The sequence below is a fragment of the Rhinatrema bivittatum genome, chromosome 10, assembly GCF_901001135.1.
Source record: "Rhinatrema bivittatum chromosome 10, aRhiBiv1.1, whole genome shotgun sequence".
Taxonomy (NCBI): Eukaryota; Metazoa; Chordata; class Amphibia; order Gymnophiona; family Rhinatrematidae; genus Rhinatrema; species Rhinatrema bivittatum.
The window spans coordinates 79,860,698-79,882,349 of NC_042624.1; the positions used below are offsets into that span (position 1 = coordinate 79,860,698).

The 21,652-nt window shown below is 45.4% G+C and overlaps 1 protein-coding gene across 1 annotated transcript in view; it reads left to right on the forward strand.

Moving 5' to 3' along the window:
* Positions 1-21,652, forward strand: part of LOC115099805 (probable ATP-dependent DNA helicase HFM1) — a 451,200-nt gene extending 429,548 nt beyond the window's left edge. Inside the window, exons 26-28 of the mRNA XM_029617654.1 lie at positions 8,808-8,911; positions 20,722-20,856; positions 21,645-21,652. Of these exons, the coding sequence (XP_029473514.1) occupies positions 8,808-8,911; positions 20,722-20,856; positions 21,645-21,652 (247 nt within the window). The remainder of the gene's footprint in view (positions 1-8,807; positions 8,912-20,721; positions 20,857-21,644) is intronic.

A 21,652-nucleotide genomic window follows, 5' to 3' on the forward strand; every position in this document is an offset into this window, starting at 1 on the left:
ATTTCACAGCATTTGTGCCCAGGTTATAATTATTGTGTGTGATATGGAGGAGGGGGGGCTGGAGAGAGGGGGGGTCTTGGGACGCCTGGTTAGTGGTGGGTGGTTGGCAGGGACCCCGTGCCTCTTGGAGACTATTAAGATGCTTGATTAGGTGTGGATGGATGTGAGGCCTGGATGTATGTGCGATTGGGGATGGATGTTACAAGGGGGAAACTGTAAGGGGGAACAGGGGCAGAGTCGGGGATCAGGGGAAGGGACCAAGGAACAGTTTGCTGAAATTTGTGTGCTTCGGGTCCTGGGGCCGTGGCTGGGAGGCTCCAGAACCCTTTGTTTTCAGATATGAGGCCCTGGGGAGGGCTTCTGTGCCTATCTACTTTTCTATTGGGAATGGAACAGGTTAAAATAACGTCTCTCAATGTAGATGGGATTCATTCGCCAATTAAGAGGAAAAAGTTATTAGTGAAGTTCCAGGGTGCAAAGTCACAGGTGGTATTCCTTCAGGAAACGCATTTGAACGATGCGGAACATGGGAAATTGAAATGGGAATGGGTGGGGCAGTGCTGGCTTTCCTCCTTCTCCCTGTGCAAGAGAGGAGAAGCTATTCTTATTCATAAACAGCTACCCTTTCAGCTTACCCGTACAGGGAGATATGTGGTGGTCATAGGAACTCTTAACCAGCAACAAGTGGCGTTCTGCAACATTTATGCACCTAACACCTACTCACATGCATTTTTTTCTCATTTAGTCAGTTTACTGATAGCATTGTCTGGGTACACTCTAATATTAGGGAGAGATTTTAATTTAGTGGCTCCGCAGGACGCGAGTCAAAGGATCAATTTTCTCTGTCAGGAGCTTCAGCTTCTCGACACATGGCGTGTATTGAGCGGGATTATACCTTTTTTTCCAATCTGCACCAATCCTACTCTCTCTTGGATTATTTGCTAGTTTCTGACAAAATGTTCCCAGCGGTAGGGGAGGTGGCCATAGGCGCAATTACCATATTGGATCATGCACCGATTCACATTACTGTGATTTGTGGAAGGGGGCCTTAGAAGCTTTCTCATGGCGTATGAGGCCAGACCTGTTTTTGGATAATGCATTTCACCTACACCTACAATCCTGCTAGGAGGAGTATATAGTGTTTAATGATACTCCAGACATCTCCCCTACGATGTTATGGGAGGCGGGGAAGGGAGTGATGCGGGGGCACATCATTGCATATACTGCTAAGGTGAACTGACAACGGAATGAGGAGATTTTGTGCCTCACTACTGAGCTTAAGAGTGCTCTACGGCGACATATGCGTGATCTGTCTCCAACTAGTAAGGGTCGTGTTGATCAGCTGCGAGAGACTCTCAATAGTTGTTTACATCAAAGAGCTTTCAAATCACTTCACTACTATCAATATCAACTATACAAACAAGGCAGTCTGTCCAGTAAAATGCTAGCTCATTTAATTAGACCACGAAACCAGAAAACAGTTATTGCAGGAATTAGAGACCATAGGGGTCAGTATGTGACTGCTCCTGCGGATATAGTAAGCAGGTTCTTAGAGTATTATACATCTCTTTATGGAAAAAAGGGTCAAGATCCTGCTGCCACAACCTTATTTTTCCAAAAGATACAATGGCCATGCTTATCTCAGGATCAGCAGTCATTACTAAATAAAGCTATTGCTGACCAAGAAATATATTCGGTGGTCCAGGGCCTGAAGCAGGGAAAGGCTGCAGGGCCGGATGGATTAGGGGCAGAATTCTATAAAATCCTTAAATTTCACCTTCTGCCCCCGCTTTCTAAATTTTATAATGAGCTAGTTAATACTATGGAATTACCCGCTGAGTTTAATCAATCGGTTATCGTTGTTTTAACAAAAAAGGGCAAAGACCCAGCAGACGTGGGCTCATATAGGCCTATCTCCCTGCTAAATGTAGACCTTAAAATATTGGCGGCTGTGCTGGCGGCCCACCTAAATCAAATTTTACCTACCCTAATTGGAGAGGATCAGACGGGGTTTGTTAAGGGTTGCCAGGGAGTAAGGAATGTGAGGCTCCTTATAGTGGCTTTAAGTTATCACTCTGCAGCAGAAACCATGATTCTGAGTTTGGATGCTGAAAAGGCCTTCGACTCAGTGTCCTGGGACTACCTATTTTGGATGTTAGGTCAATATGGCTTTACCTGGGCGTTTGTAACATGGCTTACGACCCTATATAAAAACCCTAGTGCCCGTATTTTGCTGAATGGAGCCCTTACGGATTCTTTCGTGCTTCAATGTGGAGTGAGACAAGGATGCCCCCTTTCCCCGCTCTTATTTGTGCTAGCTGTTGAACCCTTGGCCATACGATTGCGGGAAGAAAAGGGTTTCTCGGGGCTCAGCCTCAGTGGTCATCCTTTAAAGATAGCGCTCTATGCAGACGACATACTATTATTTGTGGGGCGATCCCGTAGTAGTGTGCCTATTATTATCAATATTTTTGAGCAATTTAGGGAGATAGCGGGGTTGAAGATTAATCATTCTGTCTGAAGCGCTAGCATTAGATCTGCGGCTAGAGCTCACCTGGCAAGGCTCTTTCCCATTTGTGTGGGCACCTGGGAAGCTCAGATATTTGGGAGTTTGGGTCCCTAGAGATCTTCATCTTTTATATGACCTTAATATTACGGATATGATTGCCAAAATCCTATCGCAGTTGACTGCATGGTGCCCTCTCCCGCTGAGTTTTTTTGGCAGATGTGCACTGCTCAAAATGATTATTGTACCCAGACTTTTATATCTTTTACATATGCTTCCATGCTGATTAACAGTTCGAGATGTACAGCGCCTGCGTGCTGGGCTGTCTAGGTTTCTCTGGAAGAGTAGGAGGGCACGTATAAAACACACTGTTTTGGAACACCCTAGGGAGGCGGGAGGTTACGGGCTGCCTGATTTCCGGCTATATAATGCGGCATGCCAGCTGAGGTTTGTGGGGGAATGGATCATTGACCAATATTGTTACTGAGATGCAGGTTTATTGAATAACATGGCCGCTCCCTGGTCACCCCTTTCTCTTCTTCAGTTAAACCCGATGGGGCTGCGGGCGCTGGTCTTCCCAAGATGTTTAATTTACCCTTGCATAAAGGCCTGGAGGTGGTTACGACGTCTGAGTGGCCTGTGAGGTCTCGCGTCTTTGTTGACCCCCCTTGATGGGAAATTTGGACTTTCATCCAGGCTGAGACTGTAGGGATATTTTTCAAACCTGGGCTGCTAAGGGGGTGGTGTACCTTTTTCACATGTTTGATCCTGAAACACATGAACTTGTGGATTTTCAAACCTTAACTAGAACCTTCCATATACCACCCAAACATTTCTTTGGATATTTACAAGTCTGACACTACATTCAAGCTCTCCATTGGTCTAAAGAGGAAGTTGCAGCGGAAACTCTATTTGCCACAAAGCTTTTCGACACGACCTGTCTTGCTAACTCTATCACTGGGCAGGGATCATCTGACCTTACTGGCCTCTCGCTGGTCGATTATCCTGGATAGTGAAGTGACACCTGATCATATGCAGCGTTGGTTCAAATCCCTACATACACAGAACCCAGATTTGGGGGTTCAGGAGTTACAATATCAACTTCTGCATTTATCATATTATGATGATGTGCGGCGTTTCCGGATGGGGCTTACGGATTCCCCACTCTGCATCAAGTGCAGCAAAGAGGAAGGCACTATGCTGCATCGCCTCCTTCACTGTACAACTGTCAGTCTTTTCTGGACTCAGGTGTTGCAAGTTATCTCTCAGTGTTCAAGTATTACCGCACAGCACGCTGGCATTATGGTGGTTACACATCCTCTTCGTAGTCGTCTTCCTTGTCCACTTTCCAAGGCTAAATTTGGTCGTTTAGCGATGTTATTGGCATGTAGGACCATTTTGTCATTTTGGGTGGAACCAAACACTTCTCCCCCTGTTACAGCTTGGTATTAACGGATGACATCTGAGCTCCAAATGGAACCCATGGACTGTCTTTTGGGACGTCATACAAGAGATAAACAGTATGAGGACTGCTGGCAGGTTTTCTTTAGGGGCCTCCCTAGCGAGATGCAGGCGAATTTACACACTGCTGGCTACTCTAATGTCTGGGCTTAATTTTTTCCTTGGTCTCTGGGGGGGGGGGGCGGTTTGGGGGATGTAATGTAGTGGCTGCTGGATGTATGATTTGTGTGTGAGAGAGAGACAGTGTTTTGTGGGGAAGGGAAAATGATTATGCTTGAGAGCTGTATGACTGTCTTTAGGCTGGTAGGGCGGACTGACATTGGATATGTAAAAGTAAAAAGGAAAACCAAAGGGCTGGGGCTTGTGAAAGGCAATGTTTATCTTACATTTTATGGTTTTTCTGGTGATAGTTATTTCCTATTGCGGCTTGACTTACTCCTTGTAATTGTTTATTTTTGTACACTGTTCAGCATGGTGCCTCTTTGCATGGCCTTGTACAACCCTTGACCAATAAAAATTATTCTGACAAAAAAAAAAAAGAATTTATATTCTGCTGGTCCATAAATCTTGGAGAATAACAACAAAATATGGTCCTATCAGAAGGAGATTCTCCAGAAGCCAATTGCAAAAGACTGAGACTCTTCAATAAGCTCTATCCTTTACCATAGAAGTTCAAGAGTGTTTACTTCAGATGTCTCAAGTTACTGTCATGGTTTCAGCAGTGACCAGAAAAAGAACCGTCCTAGTGGAAGGAGATGCAGCACTCAGAGATTTACAATATAGGAAAATATAGCTTATATTAAAGAATGCTTTTTCATCAAATGCCTTTTCAATATAAGTGGCAATCTTTACAAGTTATATTGCAAGAGCTCTACTGTTGATGGAGGAGTGGACCCTTGAACCAAAGTGGAGATGGCACTGCCTGTGGGGGAGGCCTTGATCTGGGATGAGAGGCCGTCCAAGAATATTGTGCGTAGGCAGTCCTTTTGCCATCCAAGTTCAGCGGCGAGAGTACGGAATTCGATGGTATAGTCACTAAGCGAGTGTTGACCCTGCCTGAGATGCAGGAGATCCGAGCTGGTGATGGCCAGTCTCCCTGGGTCGTTGAAGGTACTTTTGAAGGATGAGACAAAGCGTGTGAGATCCTGCAGGAGGGAGTCTGCATGCTCCCAGAGTGGGGAGGTCCATTCCAGAGACTTGCCTTCCAGTCGCGAGAGGATGAAGGTAGCATTGTCTGGGAATGCCGTGGGTTGTAAGGAGAAATGCATGTAACATTGGTTGATAAACCCCTGACATTGTTTCGGGTCTCTGTTGTAGCGCGGTGATGCAGGCAGTGGAACAGATGGACGTGCCAGTGCAGCCTGCGAGGAAGGACCAGAGGTGATTGGTGATGACACCGCTGGTGGAGAGGAGGAGTCTAACCGAGCATTTAGGCGCTCGATGGAGGCCACCAGAGCCTCGAGAAACCACTGTTGTTCTTGTATCTTGTGCGCCAGTCCCGGTATGGCCTGGAGAGTGGAGGCCTCCGCTGGGTCCATGGCCTTGGAAACCTGTTGGAGGAGTGGACCCTTGAACCAAGGTGGAGTTGGCACTGCCTGTGGGGGAGACTCCCACAGGCCCCCACCATCAGTAGGCGAGGCCAGACGGGAAGCAGAGGCCAGCTGGAGCTTCACCAATACCAGCCCATGGTCTGATATGAATCTTGTCATGAAGTTCGGTATAGAAAAATGTTAAAAAAATAAATAAATGTTCCCCACAGGTTGAGCCCTTGGGTACCAGGGCCAGTTGGGCTTAGGTGGGCCTCTGTGTGGATAATCCCATGGAGAGATGGCCAGGCGATAAAACTCAAGGTCAGGTCCAGGCCGAAGGTCAGAGATAGGTGGCGATACTCGAATTCAGGTCCAGGCAGAATGTCAGAGGCAGGCGGCGATATTCAAAGTCAGGTTCAGGCGGAAGGTCGGAAGCCAAGGGTCCATCTGGGATCAAGAGCAACAGAGGGTAGGAATGTAGGAACTCAGGAAGACAGGAACACAAGAAGGCAGGAGTACAGGAATTCAAGAACTTTGGAGCTCAACTCAAGGAGAGCGATGGGACTTGTTGCCAAGGCAAGCTCTGACTGTCAGAGCCCTTTAAATCTTCGGAAGAGCTGTGTGGCCAGCCCGGAAGGAAGGCAGCGGTGCCTGAGGTGCGGCCACGGGCGGCATGGCAACGTTAGTGAGATGGCTCAGCCCAGGGAGGGCTGCCGCATCAGCGTGGGAGCTGGGAAACGGCAGGGCAGTGCGGCTACACTCACTCCCCAATGCCTACCCGTCCTGCCGCAGCCAGGAAGCCTGGGCCCACTTTGGCGGACAGGTGTTGGGGTGAGTGTAGCTGACTGTGGGGCCCTGTGGTCAACAAACAACAACTGTACTGGATATAACAACTTTCAGATGGAGAAGAGATGACTCAGCTAGAACCTGCAGCAAAATATCTATCTATATGATCTTATAAGAGTATCTTAAAAATCTCTAGCTTTATGAGTAGGAGCTAAAAAACTTCTTTGGCTACATTATTGGGCCTCTTACTCATGGTCCAAAATATATCTCTGTAAGTTGCCTTTCAAATGAAGATTATTGTTCAGAGAGGAGTTAGAAAGATTAGTTAAAAATCTGGGGGAGTCAAAACCAGAGAGATTACCAGAAGATGGAGGTAGAGCTAATTTTCAATTTTATAGAGATTGAGGTCAATACCTTGACTCCAGGAGATATCGCTCAAGTAAACAATTTTCAATGCAACCTCTAAGAACCAGAGGAATAATGCAGTCCTTTCTAGGGGCCAGAAAAACAAGATCAGAATAAACAAGAACATCTACAACTATTCCCAGTTTCCAATGAGAATCTGCAGATCCACTCTTTGATACAGCCAATAGATGGATGCCTATAGAAATTTTACAGAGTTGATTTATATAACCACAGACTAATGCGTCTTGGATATTATCCAGTTTGGATATACTCTACAGCTACCCTATCCAGTACACAAGACATTCATGATATTACAATGTACAATACCATCAAAGAGAGCCAAAGTGCGATCAGCGTTAAATAAATTACTAATGTTAAAAGCAATATGTCCGTATCATTGGGGCATCATGATTCTGTGCTCCCAGCGAGAAACTGTTGTCATCCAGTCTGCCTATAGCTTTCAGCTGGCTCTGCTGTCAACCTCCAGGCTTAGTCCCATAACCCACTGATGTTATCTGAGCAGGAGGAGAGCAAGAGCCGGCGGAGGACATTGTTTCAATTGCCTCAATCTGAGAAGCTCTCTAGGTCATCTGGGTCATTCTGTGCCCCCAGCAAGAGCAAAAACTGTTGTCATCCAGGCTCTCTAGCTTCTTGCCAGGTCTCCTGTCATCCTCCAGGCTTAAGCCTATCCCCTCCATCAGCTGATGTCATTGGTGTGGGAGGAGGTCAAGAGTTGGCAGAGGACACCAGAGGGGTGCGTGCTCTGTTGCGTGTGCGAAGGAGCATGACAAAGAAGCTCCTTTGTGCGTTTCTTCATGTGAATCATGAGCTCTGCTCTCTGAATGACAATGTTTCATTTTTTGCTGAGTTGGAAGTAGTTGAAGTGCCTCGATTAATTCCGCTGGTTTGTGGCATGGGAAGATACAGTTGGCCGGATTTTAAAAGGGTTACGCGCATAAGGTACGCGCGTAACCCTTTTAAAAAACCCCTGCGTGCGCCGAGCCTATTTTGCATAGGCTCAGCGTCGCGCGAAAGCCCCGGGACGCACCTGGTGTGCGAACAAAAGTACGCGCGCGTGCTCTTTTTTAAAATGTACCTCAGTGAGCTCAGCCATGTTGGTATGTATTCTTGGAGCCACCTTACCTCTAATCTATGTATTCAAGCTACTGGCACAGAATGTTACTCCTCCAAAGCTAAAAGTTATGCTTGTAAATGGCCAGTCTGTAACATGGAAAATCCTATTTCTGCATGATTCGCTTCTAATACATGCGCCTGATTCTTGCAATAAGCAAGCTACTCCCACGCTTATTTGTTTACCCAGTCTGTGCAATTCAGTCCTTGTTGGTTGTTGGCTGAATATAAATCCTCTTTTCTTCATTCCCCTGCCGTTAAAGCAGAGAGCTATGCTGGATATGCATTGAAAGTGAAGTATCAGGCTTATTTGGTTTGAGGTAGTAACCGTTGCAACAAGCAAGCTAGTCCCCCACTTTTTTGTGAATGCAAATCATTTTTTCCACATTTCCTCTTGCCAATGAAGCATAGAGCAATGTTGGAGTCACATTAACCGTGTGTATGTTTATTGAATAAGGGTATTAATCACCAGGTAGTAGCTGTCATTCCCGCAAGCCACCCCCATGCCTCGTCACTTCATTCACATCCTCTAGACTTTATGGATCCACCGTGTTTATCCCACGCCTCTTTGAAATCCTTCACAGTTTTAGTAAATTGGTAAACATGAATCAACATGAGCTACCTAACTGGTTAAGCCATAACCCTGTCCAGAAATACCCTTAGAGCCACCCATACCAACTAAATTTATGCAACTTTCAAACATAGCCATTTAAGTTAAACTGGTTAGAAGGGGCCATTTTTAACTGGTGAGGTTTTAACTGGCTAACTCCTGAAGTTAGCTAGTCAAATCTTTTGAAATTCGACCTGTTAAGCTTTTTGAAAAGGCTAAATATTAAAGCCCATGATGCATCTTAATTTGTAAACTTTGTCATATTGGTTACTGAGTAATTGTGCTAAAGACATTTTAGAAATTGGAAAGCAGGACATGAATAAAAAAGGTCAAAAATATTAACTACTGAAGTTTTGATTAATGCTTTCATTTTTTGTAGGGATTCTGCTTTGCTTAAAAATGGAAGTTGGACTAGAAAAGTTGACATAAAAAGAGCTATAAAGTCTGAGGAGCTGAGCATAAATGTGATTAGCTCTGAGTATGGTAAGTGAGTAGTAAAACCCTTTTCAGTTGGAGATGCAGCAGCAGGATCTGAATCAGGATTCAAATCCTGCTACCGTTCCTTGTGACTTTGGGAAGTCACTTCATTCTCCATTGGCTCAGGTACAAACTTACAGGGTCATTCATCATTTTGCGATAGGCCATTATCGCGTGCGTTACAACATTATCTAACACACACAATAAATAGCACATTGTAAAATGTGTATGCAAATTGAAAATATTAAAGTGGATGGCGTGTGGGCAGGATAAATGTAAAATAGGGGGTGGTAGCACTGCCTGCGATACCTATCGTATGTTATTGCAGGCTTTTTTCATGGGAAATGAAACTTTTTCTTGGCGGTATGAGTCGAAAAGTATTTATCACAGCCAGTATTGCGGACTGTGGTATTATCGTGGCGTGTATCACATATGATAAAAACTGCAAACATTACCAACATACCTACCAGGCCTTCCTGGACCAATAAAATGCCTGTTTTTACCAGGTCAACCGTCCTAAAGCCATTTTGTTTGTGTCAAGTGTACTTGTACCGGCAAGTACCTTGCCAGGCTTGCCGCAGATGACAACATGAGGAAGAAGAAGAACCTGAACAGCCAAGGCCACTTCCAAGACCTCCGAGGGAAGTACCAGCAGCTCAGGCAGAGGCTCCGATGCTGCCGGCTCAGGTCCCATTCCAGTGTCCAGCACACAGGTGGCCACAGCACTGGAGATACAGGAGCTTATCTTTCCTCCACGCTCCTCCTTGCTGGGCATGTTAGAGGACTTTGTGGTTACCAGGTATCGCCTCAGCTCTTGGGCAATCCAGGAATTATATGAACACATCCGAGGGGATCTGCATCCAGTCACCCAAAGGTCCCATGCTGACTCTGGCCTCACCAAACTCTTGGCCACCCTTAATTTCACGGCAAGCGTCTCCTTCTAAACCACAGTAGGAGTCATGGGGGGAATGTCCCAAACCACTTTCTCACGCTGTCTCGACCAGGTCCTTGAAGCAGTCACTGACTGAATTAATTGCTACATAAAATTTCCTCGCGACCAGAAAGACATGATGGACTTGAAGTGAGCTTTCTAAGCCTTCGCACACTTTCCCAATGTTGTTGGAGCTATCAACTGCACTCACGTGGCCATCATTCCATCCCGTCAGAGGAAGGAGACGTACCGCAACAGAAAGCTCTTCCACTCCCTCAATGTCCAAGTGATCTGCGACACTGGAATGCGCATCCTGGATGTGGTGGCCAGGTACCCAGGAGCCACACATCATTCCTTTACACTTAGGCAATTGGGGCTATTTGAGAATTTTGAGGTCAGCCTGTATGGTGACAGTTGGCTCATAGGTAAGACACACTTTTCTTTGTCAATTACATGTCTTCCTATGCATTAGAGGCTAATGGCACCTAAATGGGGGGTGGCTGTGCGGGAGAACATGATCAGTGGCGTGTCAAGTGCCCTGTGCAATGACAAATGCAGGCCATTGGCCCAGACCATGTCTTTTGGTCCCCATGTTTCACAGGCCGACAAAATGAGTAAAGGCAAACAATGCACGGGAGCTAAAGGTTGCTGAGTGAGGAACCACTATACACTTTGTACATCTACATTAGCAAAAAGGCCCCATTCTTATCCTCCCCTTGGGAGCTCTTACAATGTCAATGGTGAATCTGAAGCTTGACCTGTCCCCACCATTGGCACAGCACCATTGTGTATGGCCCGTTATTGACACATCAGAAAAATTGTTGCACATTATTTCTGTACAGCATGCCACACCGGTACCACAACCAGTATCCTGATCATGGTGGTGGCCTGCCATATTCCCTATGTGTGGGCTCACTAATGGGTTTCTATGGAGGACAGACTACAGAGCTGCCACTGACCTTTGCATGCACAGCATGAGGTACGGCTTGTGCTGCTAACACAGGTGTATCACCTCTTACATATCTCTTAAAGGTTGGTAGCCAGCTACACAGCAGTAGACTTTGCTAGGGTGGGAGGGCCAGTCATGCAATGCTTCCAATAGCCACATCTGATTTAGTAGTCATGAAGAGATGAGCTCCTTATGCCTACAGCTAGCCTGCACATCTAGTGGCCAACAGCAATGTGAAAGTCATTTTGGCCACGCTAATCACCCTTTAAGGCTCAACAAAGGTACAGGCTACCTTATACAGTCGTACTAGATGCTGTGGTTTGCCACTCACATCTGCAAGTGACCATGCTATTATTCATGCGTTTCTTCAGTCATTGCCGCAGGAGATTCAGGGTATGGTTGCAGGCCCTGGCTTCTCAATCCTGTTGCCATTCCTAACACGCCGGCAGAGAAAAGGTTCAACGAGGCCTTATGTGCTACCCGCTGTATCATAGAATTCACCTTTGACCTTCTGAAAAGTCATTTTTGCTGTTTGGACAAGATGGGTAGAGCTTTAATATATGCTCCAGCAAAGTTTGTGTTGCTGTGCTGACTATTCCATAATCTAGCTCTATTCCATGGAGTACAAATGGACCTACGTCTAGATCTCCCCTAGGATCCCCCATGTCTCCCTGCATGAGCCCAGGAGACATGCTGAGTGACAGCCAGATTCGGCAAAACCTTATACAAAGACACTTTGCCTGATTTATGTATTTTCTGCTTTTTGCACTTTTTTTTTAAGCACTTCAAAGTGGATTACATTCAGGCATTGTAGGTATTTTCCTGTCCTCAGAGGGCTTATAATCTAAGTGTGTACCTAAGGCAATAGAGGGTAAAGTGACTTGCCCAAGGTCACAAGGAGCAAGAGTGGGACTTGAATGCTGGTCTCCTGGCTCATGGCCTGCTGCTCTAACCACTAGGCTACTCCTCACCTACCATTTCCCCTTGCAGGGGAGAGCCACCTGCAGCCTGCTAGCTGCTTCACTCCTCGCTAGCCCTTTTCTTTCTCTCACTGCTTGGATGTGTAGTTTACCGTGTTGCATAAACCATGTATGGCTACTCTGGATCCATATTGACAAAACACCAGTACACTGTTCTTGAAATACAGTTGTGAAAGTAAACATTACATGAAAAACATGTCGCTGCCACTATGTGTTCTGCCTGATAGTGACAGTAAAAGAGGAATGTGTGGTATTACACTTAGTGGCCTACCTAGCACGGTGTGGCCTGCAAGCCCTCACCAGCAGAGCCCATTCTAGCACTCACATGTGGATGACATGCTGCCATAAGTGTGATGGCACCCCACATGTTCCTTGACCCTGGAGAGCTACAGCTATAGAAATGCTGTAAATCTCAAAGAGCAGTGAAGGTGAAACCCTCATGTGAAACTAAGAGTTAGACAGTTAAATGTTTGAGTGACAGATTTCCAATATTACACACTTATTACGAAGTGCTTAAAGGTGAAGTTATACCCCTGTAGTGGGTATGCTTACAGTAACATGGCCATGGCCAGAACAACCTCACAACAGTGCCTCAGCAGTTAAAGAGACAGTGTACACTAGGATTCATAACAGCATACCAATTAGCAGCACATATACATCTAGTCCTTGTCTTACTGGCATGCCTACAGGTATAAAGAGTGTTGGTTTTGTTTCAATAAAATGTAGGGAAATGTGATGAAATGGCAGCATGTACATACTTCAAAAGCAGAACAGGATTTAGGTGTCCACAAAATAGGAGCTAAGTGCCAACAATACTGCACATATCACATAGGTGTTGGATCTCACCTTCCATTATGGCTTGCTGAAAACTAATGTGCTTCCTGGTGCAGTTTTGAGTATGTGCACAGCTCCTTCCAAGGTAGCATTCCTCTGTCATTCCATGCACCCCTATACCCATGCACCCTACTACACAAAGCTAAGCTATTTAGAAATATTTATATGGAAAAGCTGAGGGCCTTGCCTGTCATGATGTCAAGTAAGTGACGTCGCCTTCTCGGGTACCCAATGGAAGAATGCACGTCCAGCTCAGTGAAGGCAGGATTCTATATCTGATACTGTCCTGCCTTCACTTATAATTTCCTCTGACCTCTGACATGTCACTGTAACTGTATAGTGTATAACCAGTCTTACCGCAGCCACATCTATCCTCATCAAACGATCACATCATACAGGCCAAGGGTTTACATGTATGTGAACATCCTGCCTTTAACTGTCCTGTCACACATAGCCTCACTCTAATTGGGAGATATCAGGTTGCTGCAAAGTCATAGTGTGTTCTGCGCCACCGATAGTCAAGTGGTGCTACAGTATGCACATATGTATGTACCCTGAACATATCCACATTCTTCACCTTTAATCTATACCTACTATGTGTTACACTGCAGCTGTGATATCTGAGCCACGTTAAAGCACATTGGCTGAGCACTCCTGCCCAAAATATTTTGCATAGAGTTGCGTTACCAAAATCACTGCACAGATTTCCATGCTTTCATGGTTGCATGCCGTTGGTGATATGCATTTGTGTGACTACATCTATGGATTGCTGAACAGCTGCAGTGCTCTAGCCTCAGCAGTAAGTGGTGTAACAGACTTCTATTGTTAGTTGTAATCAGGCCAGGTGTGTTCCTACACAATCCATGTAGTCCTCTGTGTATTACATTCTGGGTTGTCCAAGTCTGCTGAGCTGAACTGGTTATGAGCCTACAAGTTGCCTCCATAGTAAATGCCACACAGTGCAGAATTTATTTATAGGCCTGCTGCTCCCACAGATCTCATGTGCTTGCTATGATAGGTGATGGCCTTTATGTGCTGCTAGCTTGACAGACACATATTTTGTGCCACCTAACCCTTCAGGAGTCCATGGCAGAATGCCACACTAGGGGTGATATATGCCTCTGACAGATGTTTTTCATGTGGGCAGCTATAGATAATGTATGGATAAGGACTCACACAGCCTCATTAAAAGTTACTGCAAGCTGACACACACCTCTATGTTGTTTAATGCCAAACATTGCAGGAACATGGGCCTTGCATATGTGTAGGGGCATGAACTGGAACATGCAGTCCATACTGCTAACATAAATGAGTGTGTGACTCAGTGACTGACATGCTGTTTGTGATTTGCTCTATGGATGTGTGTGCATGCTGTGGCATTCGGAGGGTGCTCCCTTGGCTCTGCAATCCAATACCCCTTAGCAGGCAGTGTGTTTCCATAAATTGAGCACAGACAGCTTTGGCACAGCATTGATCGACTGTTTGCCCTCTGGAGAAGGTGTGCCTCTGACAGGCCTGCATAGGGACCATAGTGGTAGGAATAAGAACATGCCATACTGGGTCACTTATTCCTACCACTATGCATAGGGACCATAGTGGTAGGAATAAGAACATGCCATACTGGGTCAGACCAAGGGACCATCAAGCCCAGCATCCTGTTTCCAACAGTGGCCAATCCAGGCCATAAGAACCTGGCAAGTACCCAAAAACTAAGTCTATTCCATGTTACCATTGCTAGTAATAGCGGTGGTTATTATCTAAGTCAACTTAATTAATAGCAGGTAATGGACTTCTCCTCCAAGAACTTATCCAATCCTATTTTACACACAGCTATACTAACTGCACTAACCACATCTTCTGGCAACAAATTCCAGAGTTTAATTGTGCGTTGAGTGAAAAAGAACTTTCTCCGATTAGTTTTAAATGTGCCACATGCTAACTTCATGGAGTGCCCCCTAGTGTTTCTATTATCCAAAAGAGTAAAAAACTGATTCACATCTACCCGTTCTAGACCTCTCATGATTTTAAACACCTCTATCATATCCCCCCTCAGCCGTCTCTTCTCCAAGCTGAAAAGTCCTAACCTCTTTAGTCTTTCCTCATAGGGGAGCTGTTCCATTCCCTTTATCATTTTGGTCGCCCTTCTCTGTACCTTCTCCATCGCAAGTATATCTTTTTTGAGATGCAGCGACCAGAATTGTACACGGTATTCAAGGTGCGGTCTCACCATCGAGCGATGCAAAGGCATTATGACATTTTACGTTTTATTCACCATTCCCTTTCTAATAATTCCCAACATTCTGTTTGCTTTTTTGACTGCAGCAGCACACCGAACCGACGATTTCAATGTGTTATCCACTATGACACCTAGATCTCTTTCTTGGGTAGTGGCACCTAATATGGAACCTAACATTGTGTAACTATAGCATGGGTTATTTTTCCCTATATGCATCACCTTGCACTTGTCCACATTAAATTTCATCTGCCATTTTGATGCCCAATTTTTCAGCCTCACAAGGTCTTCCTGCAGTTTATCAAAATCTGCTTGTGATTTAACCACTTTGAACAATTTTGTATCATCTGCAAATTTGATTACCTCACTTGTCGTATTTCTTTCCAGATCATTTATAAATATATTGAAAAGTAAGGGTCCCAATACAGATCCCTGAGGCACTCCACTACCCACACCCTTCCACTGAGAAAATTTTCCATTTAATCCTACTGTCTGTTTCCTGTCTTTTAGCCAGTTTGTAATCCACGAAAGGACATCGCCACCTATCCCATGACTTTTTACTTTTCCTAGAAGCCTCTCATGAGGAAATTTGTCAAACGCCTTCTGAAAATCCAAGTACACTACATCTACCGGTTCACCTTTATCCACATGTTTATTAACTCCTTCAAAAAAGTGAAGTAGATTTGTGAGGCAAGACGTGCCTTGGGTAAAGCCATGCTGACTGTTCCATTTTCTATATGTTCTGTGATTTTGATGTTTAGAATACTTTCCACTATTTTTCCTGGCACTGAAGTCAGGCTAACCGGTCTGTAGTTTCCCGGATCGCCCCTAGAGCCCTTTTTAAATATGGGGGTTACATTAGCTATCCTCCAATCTTCAGGTACAAAGGATGATTTTAATGACAGGTTACACATTTTTACTAATAGGTCTGAAATTTCATTTTTTAGTACCTTCAGAATGGTCTAACTAACCCCTTGTACTGTTCATTTTCCCCAAGTACACTCACAGTTTATCTGTAGTGTTCACAGAGAGGCAGAGATGTGCAGTGGGCATAGTGACACATCCAGTATATAACTTGAATGTTAGACTTAACATTTGGCTGTTGTTCTGAGCGTGACCTCCCCCTCACACTGATAATTTAGCAACAACTAATTGGAGTAGGCCGAATAGTGCTGTTATTATGGGGTGTGCTGCCTATCCACACCTAGCACTGGCCCAGAGGCTTGCAAATGAATGAAAGGAGGTAGTGCTGGTTAAGAAACTGGCCAGTGAATATCGGAATGCTGTGACATATGGAACAGGCAGTGTAAAGGACTAGGTAATGCTATGTCTATAGGGCCGATTCATATGAGTACATAGCATCAGGCTACTTTACACGCTACATGAACTGAGAAACCTAGTGCATGGGTTTGTGTGGCTGCGGGGGTGTGGTTGTTGTTGCTTTGCTTGCTGTGTGCCACAGGTGTTGTGGAACTCCTATTACATAGTCCTTTTTTGCTCTCAATGTTCTCGTTTGCCACCTCTCCGTTGCTCATATTATCATGCCCAAGTGACATAGAGGTGGCCACATCAGCCCTCATTTTTTAACAGTCTGTGCTGTGGATACAGTGGAACAGTTAGACCTACCATCTTTTGCCCATATGAAGGACAATACTTTCTATGTTCAAAAATTGATGTGCTGTGCCTATATCTGTCTACAAAGGAAGGGGGCACCATTTCCAAAATACTGTATAAGCTTAACTTCTACAGTAACCAAACTTTGACTTCCACTACGCTGTGTACTTGGTGACTCTTGGAACACAATGTCAGCTGCTGTGTGCCAAGTAGGGAGGAGGAGTGAGTGAGTAGGGTGTGATACACAATCTGCACAGGTGCACAGCACAGGACTTAGAGGGGTGCTGCTGGTGCTGTGGACCAGGCAGACTTCCACAGACTAGTGGCCTGCCTTGGGATCTGTATGCTACCTATAAGGTCATCCCAAGCCATGGAAAAACCAGGGTGGAGACCACTTTGTGGGAGTGAGCCTGGTCCCCAGCACCAGCAACATCCCTCTAGGCTCTCTGGTGGTTTCCATGGATATTGTAGAGCAGATGGTACTCCCTGACTACTCATCTCTACGTGTGATGCAGCAGCTGACAATGCATAACAACACTCAGCAAGTACACATTGTATTAGGTTTACAGTGTAAACTACAAATGTTTCTGGTCACATACCCTTGCACTCCTGACAGAAATAAGGGGGCAGAAAATAAACAGTTGTGTCATGATGAGTCCAAGTTAGCCTTTAACCACCCAATCTGTACATGCACACTATCTAATGTGTTGCCTATGAAGGTACTGAGCACGTCACACACAGGCGCATGTAATTAGGAGTTACCAAAGGGTATGGTATGTGAAAAAGGCAACAAGAGGCAATAATGAAGGTCCCCAGTAACGAGTTTCTTCTTGACTTCTGGCTGTCTTCCTTGACAACATACACGCAGCTTTCATTATTATGCCATAGCTCATATGGTCTGGCATGCTTGATAACTGCACAATTGGAAAGAGGCAGGCCATTTTAGCATGCAAGGTCATGTGGAGAGCAAACCTTTAACCTTTGGTACCATAAGCACTAAAACTACACAATGAAAGGGCGCAACCAGAAAGTAGAATTTTCCAAACAGTGAGCACTTTATTAGCAAACACATGTAGTGCACTGTTTGAAAGAAACGCAATGTCTTAGGTAATCACATTCTGTAAGGACAAGATAGCTAATAGCAAAAAACATAGTACATTTCATGAACAGAACATTCACTGTACACCTGTTCATTCATATATTGAAATCGCATCATTACATATAAAGGCATTGCATCTTATCCTTTAGGCACAATCATGATTACAACTAAGAACATAGAAAGAGGAAGTGGCACCCCAAAAGGTATAGTAGTAGTGTTAAGAACAGCTACATGCAGCACTACTATGTGCTGTCAAATGAAAGGCCCCAGGCAGTCCATGTTGAAAGAGTGCATTCAAAGGGGACAGCCTAAGGGCCAAGGCAGCAAAGTTCAGCATGAAGGCAGCAGGAGCAGCACAAGACCCAGAAGCATGAAGGCAGCAGCAGCAGGACCAAATAGTTCAGCATGAAGGCAGAAGGAGCAGGAGCACAGAGTGCAGCATTGACGCAGCAGAAACAGCACAAGACCCAGAAGCATGGAAGCAGGAGGCCCAGGAGCAGAACCAGTAGCATGGAGGCACCACTTGCAGGAGATGAGCTCAGATGACATCCAGCAACATAGAGGCGGAGAAGGGACAGCATGGTAAGAGGCAGCAGCAAGAAAGTTATTGGAGGCTACTTAACCAAACTTGTAATAGGGGCACAGCCTCAAGAATGACGTCTTAGTGTGCTGCCTGAAATGCTTCACAAAACATCATGCATTCTGCGCATTGGCACAACTCTGTAGTGAGGAGACAGAGAGCAGGTTTCTTCCATCTAGATGGCATAGCAACTCTTTAGTGAGGACACACAGAACTAGTTTCTTCATTCTAGACAGCACAGCAACTCTGTTAAGAAGCCAGCCCAGTCTTGTCTAAAAATTTGTCTTTTTGGCCCTTACTGGCCATTTTCTTTACAGATTCAATGCCCCTTGCCATGTGGTGCCTTCCCACTTAGTGAGGAAGGGTCCTACCCCTCTGGCGACTTGACTGTCCAGGACTGCTTCTTGGTGATGATTCAAGGGATGGAGCTGAGGACTCGGAAGGCTGCTCTGGCATGCAGTGCAGTATTTGTGTCAACACATTATTCATATTGCTGATGGCGGCAGCAAGGGTGTTAACATTTTGACTGTTGGCATCCATATTCTGTTGCAGGATCCTGTTCTGCTGGTCTACAGACTTTCTGAGTAGCCTTAGCTCTTTCCGCAAGTGCCTCAGTTCAGCAACTGGCATGCTTGCTGCTGGTGCCGGTCCTGGTGGCAGTGTCAGTGCTGCTGACATTGTTGTAGATGTTGGCGATGTCATTGACAGTGGGGCTGATGGCACTTCTGGAGTGTGAGGGTGCAAGATGGGCATTGGTGGTGTGGTGTCCTTCACCTGGCCTGGGGAAAGTGGATGCACATGCTGGCATGGGATGCTAGCTTGTGGTACATGTGGTTCTGAAGGGTGCCATTCCAGATCGCCCTTCTCCATGAATGTGGACAGATTGAGGGATACTTGAAGTGGGCTTCTTGAGGTCAGCTATTGTAGCAACAGCAATGGCTGTGAATCCTGTGGTGGCTGCTGCTGCTCCTCCTCCTCCTCGCGTTACTACAACTCCATATCCATCAGTAAGGGCCTCTCTAGTACAGCGAGAGGCGGCTGCCCCTGGGGGCATCCTGGCTGGTCCCTGGGGCTTCCCAGATGGGCCCAGGAACTTCTCAGCTTAGGCCCTGGGCATTCCTGGCTGGGATTGGCAGCTTGACGCAGAAAACAAAAAAGAAGAAACAAAAAAGAAGACATAAGTACATATGCCAGCAAGTGTCCTTTTTTTTTTTTTTTTTTTACATGAGAGGTTCACTTAGTTTCTTTGCATAGTGAGTATCGTATGCCAAATGATGTGTGCACCCCTTGCAGCCTGCCCATTTATGGGTGAGGTGAACTTACCGGCTGCAGCTCACATTGTGCCCAGCTGCTGAGCCACGCCCTCTAACACATCCGGTCCTAGCCTCTCGATCAGTTGCTCTTCCATCTGCATCAACTGATTTGGACAGGGCGCTCCTCCAGTCACGCGTTGGTATTTGGCTCTCACTGCCACCTTGGCATTGAGCTGGGCCTTAATGTCCCTGTATTTGTGGGCGACCTGCTCCCCACTTCTTAACATGCCACTCTGCCTGCTGATGGACTACATCATGTTGTGCCATATCTGCCCCTTTGCAGCCTTGGATGTCTTGGCCGCCCGATTGCCAAACAGCTGAGGATAGTTCTGCAGGACCCCTGCTATCACTAGGTTGTTCTCCTGTGTACTGAACTTTATGGCCCTTAGATGAGGACATGGTGCTGGCTGGCTGCCTGAAGGGGGTACCACTTCCTCTTCCGGAGGTGAGGAAGTGGTACCCCCACCCCCTCCTATCCTGACACCTCTTCTCTCCTCTCTCCCCATGCCTCTCACACTCCATCCTCTCCACAAAGTCCAAGCACACCTCCTTCATACACATATCTCCTCAGCAACACACTCGCACACACACACACCTCATCACCACCTCCACTCCTCAACACCTCTCCACTCCTCCTCACCATCTCCACACAAAAAACAGACTGACAAACTGCACTGACAAATAAAAACTTTCACTCCAACAAAGATGACAAAAGTCCAAGGTAAAGGAAAACAGCTGAGCACAATTGACAAGACAACACACTCAGAAAATCGCATCCATAAGCTCCTACTACCACTAATCTACTCACCAACTCTTCTCTCACCAGGCACACCCTCACAGAGGAAAGTGCAGGAAGCCTGTATTTATACAGGAAAAAAAAATATTGCATGCCGCAATGACGCACCATGGTGGGCGATGATGCAATGTCATGTGCGATTACACAATGCTGCATGCAATATTTACCTGTGTGATGCAGCAGGCCAACAATTTGAATACACGTGCCCCTTTTCTTTATCGCACGTGTTATTCGCGCGATAAACATAGCATTTTGATGAATCTAGGCTTTAGATTGTGAACCTTCTGGGGACAAGGAAATACATACAGTACCTGAATGTAATTTGTTTTTTAGAGGCTGAAAGTTGAAATATAAATCAAACTTAAAAGTTTACATGTATTTATTTTTCAAATATTGAAAGCAAGTAAGTTTTAAAAAAATATTTTCTAGCTTAAAGAATTTTGTACATTAATAAGCCTCTATGTCATTCTTTTTTTTCCTTTAAAAGTTGGACTCGATATCCAGCAGAAATACACAGTCTTTTACATTGGGCCCAAAAAGTTTGGATTGCATGTAACTATTCCTAGAAAATCAGAAACTTGTTACCAATATCAGGATTCTGCTGCAACAAAAAATAACATGGGTATGCAAAGAACAATTTTCCTTCCTGCAGCAAATGTTATTAGTTCCTGTTTTTCCTTTCATGTTTTAATGTACCATTTAAGATAAAAATATACATTGGGTTCAGTTCTTCTAAATTCAAGGTGTGTGTGGGGAGGGGGGGGGAGGGAGTATGCAAATGAATAATTACAGAGATATTCAGTAATTTGGACTTACTTCATGCTCCAAAAAATCTGTTTTGACAGTATTTTCCCAGTATTCAACAAGTGACAAAAATATGCAGCTCATACAGGGAGAGTGGCTTCCATAAACAATCCTTGACCAGCCTCAATGCCACCCCATAATCTGGAATTTCCGGATTTATCTACTTATTCCTTATCATCCTGTTACACTAATCCAGACATGTGGGTTTATGCACAGTAAGTTGCCATTCCTCTGTCTCCAGCAGATGGTGCAGATTGGTCTGGTGCAGCAGGATTCTTAGGCTCCCAGGATAGGCTCAGGCCCTCTCTGTTTGAGATAGGACTTGTTTATATCCCAGGGTTGTTCAGTCTCTGGATGGTGTGCCCTGACTTTAGGAAGGTCCTTGGCTCCTGGGGCAATTTTATTTTCCAGTTGAGTGGGCAGTGGTCGAGCTTCCAGGGGTTCTCTGCTTGTGCAGGGCCTAAGTGCTCCCTGATGCCTCCTGGCCCTGATTAAGCAGAAACTGGAGGACACAGGGGAATCTTCTGGTAGGATTTCTCTCCCTTTGCCTTATATTCTTTCCCTCCTCCTGTATGCTTTTGAAACCTTGGTCCTCTTTCTCTGGAGGTAAATGA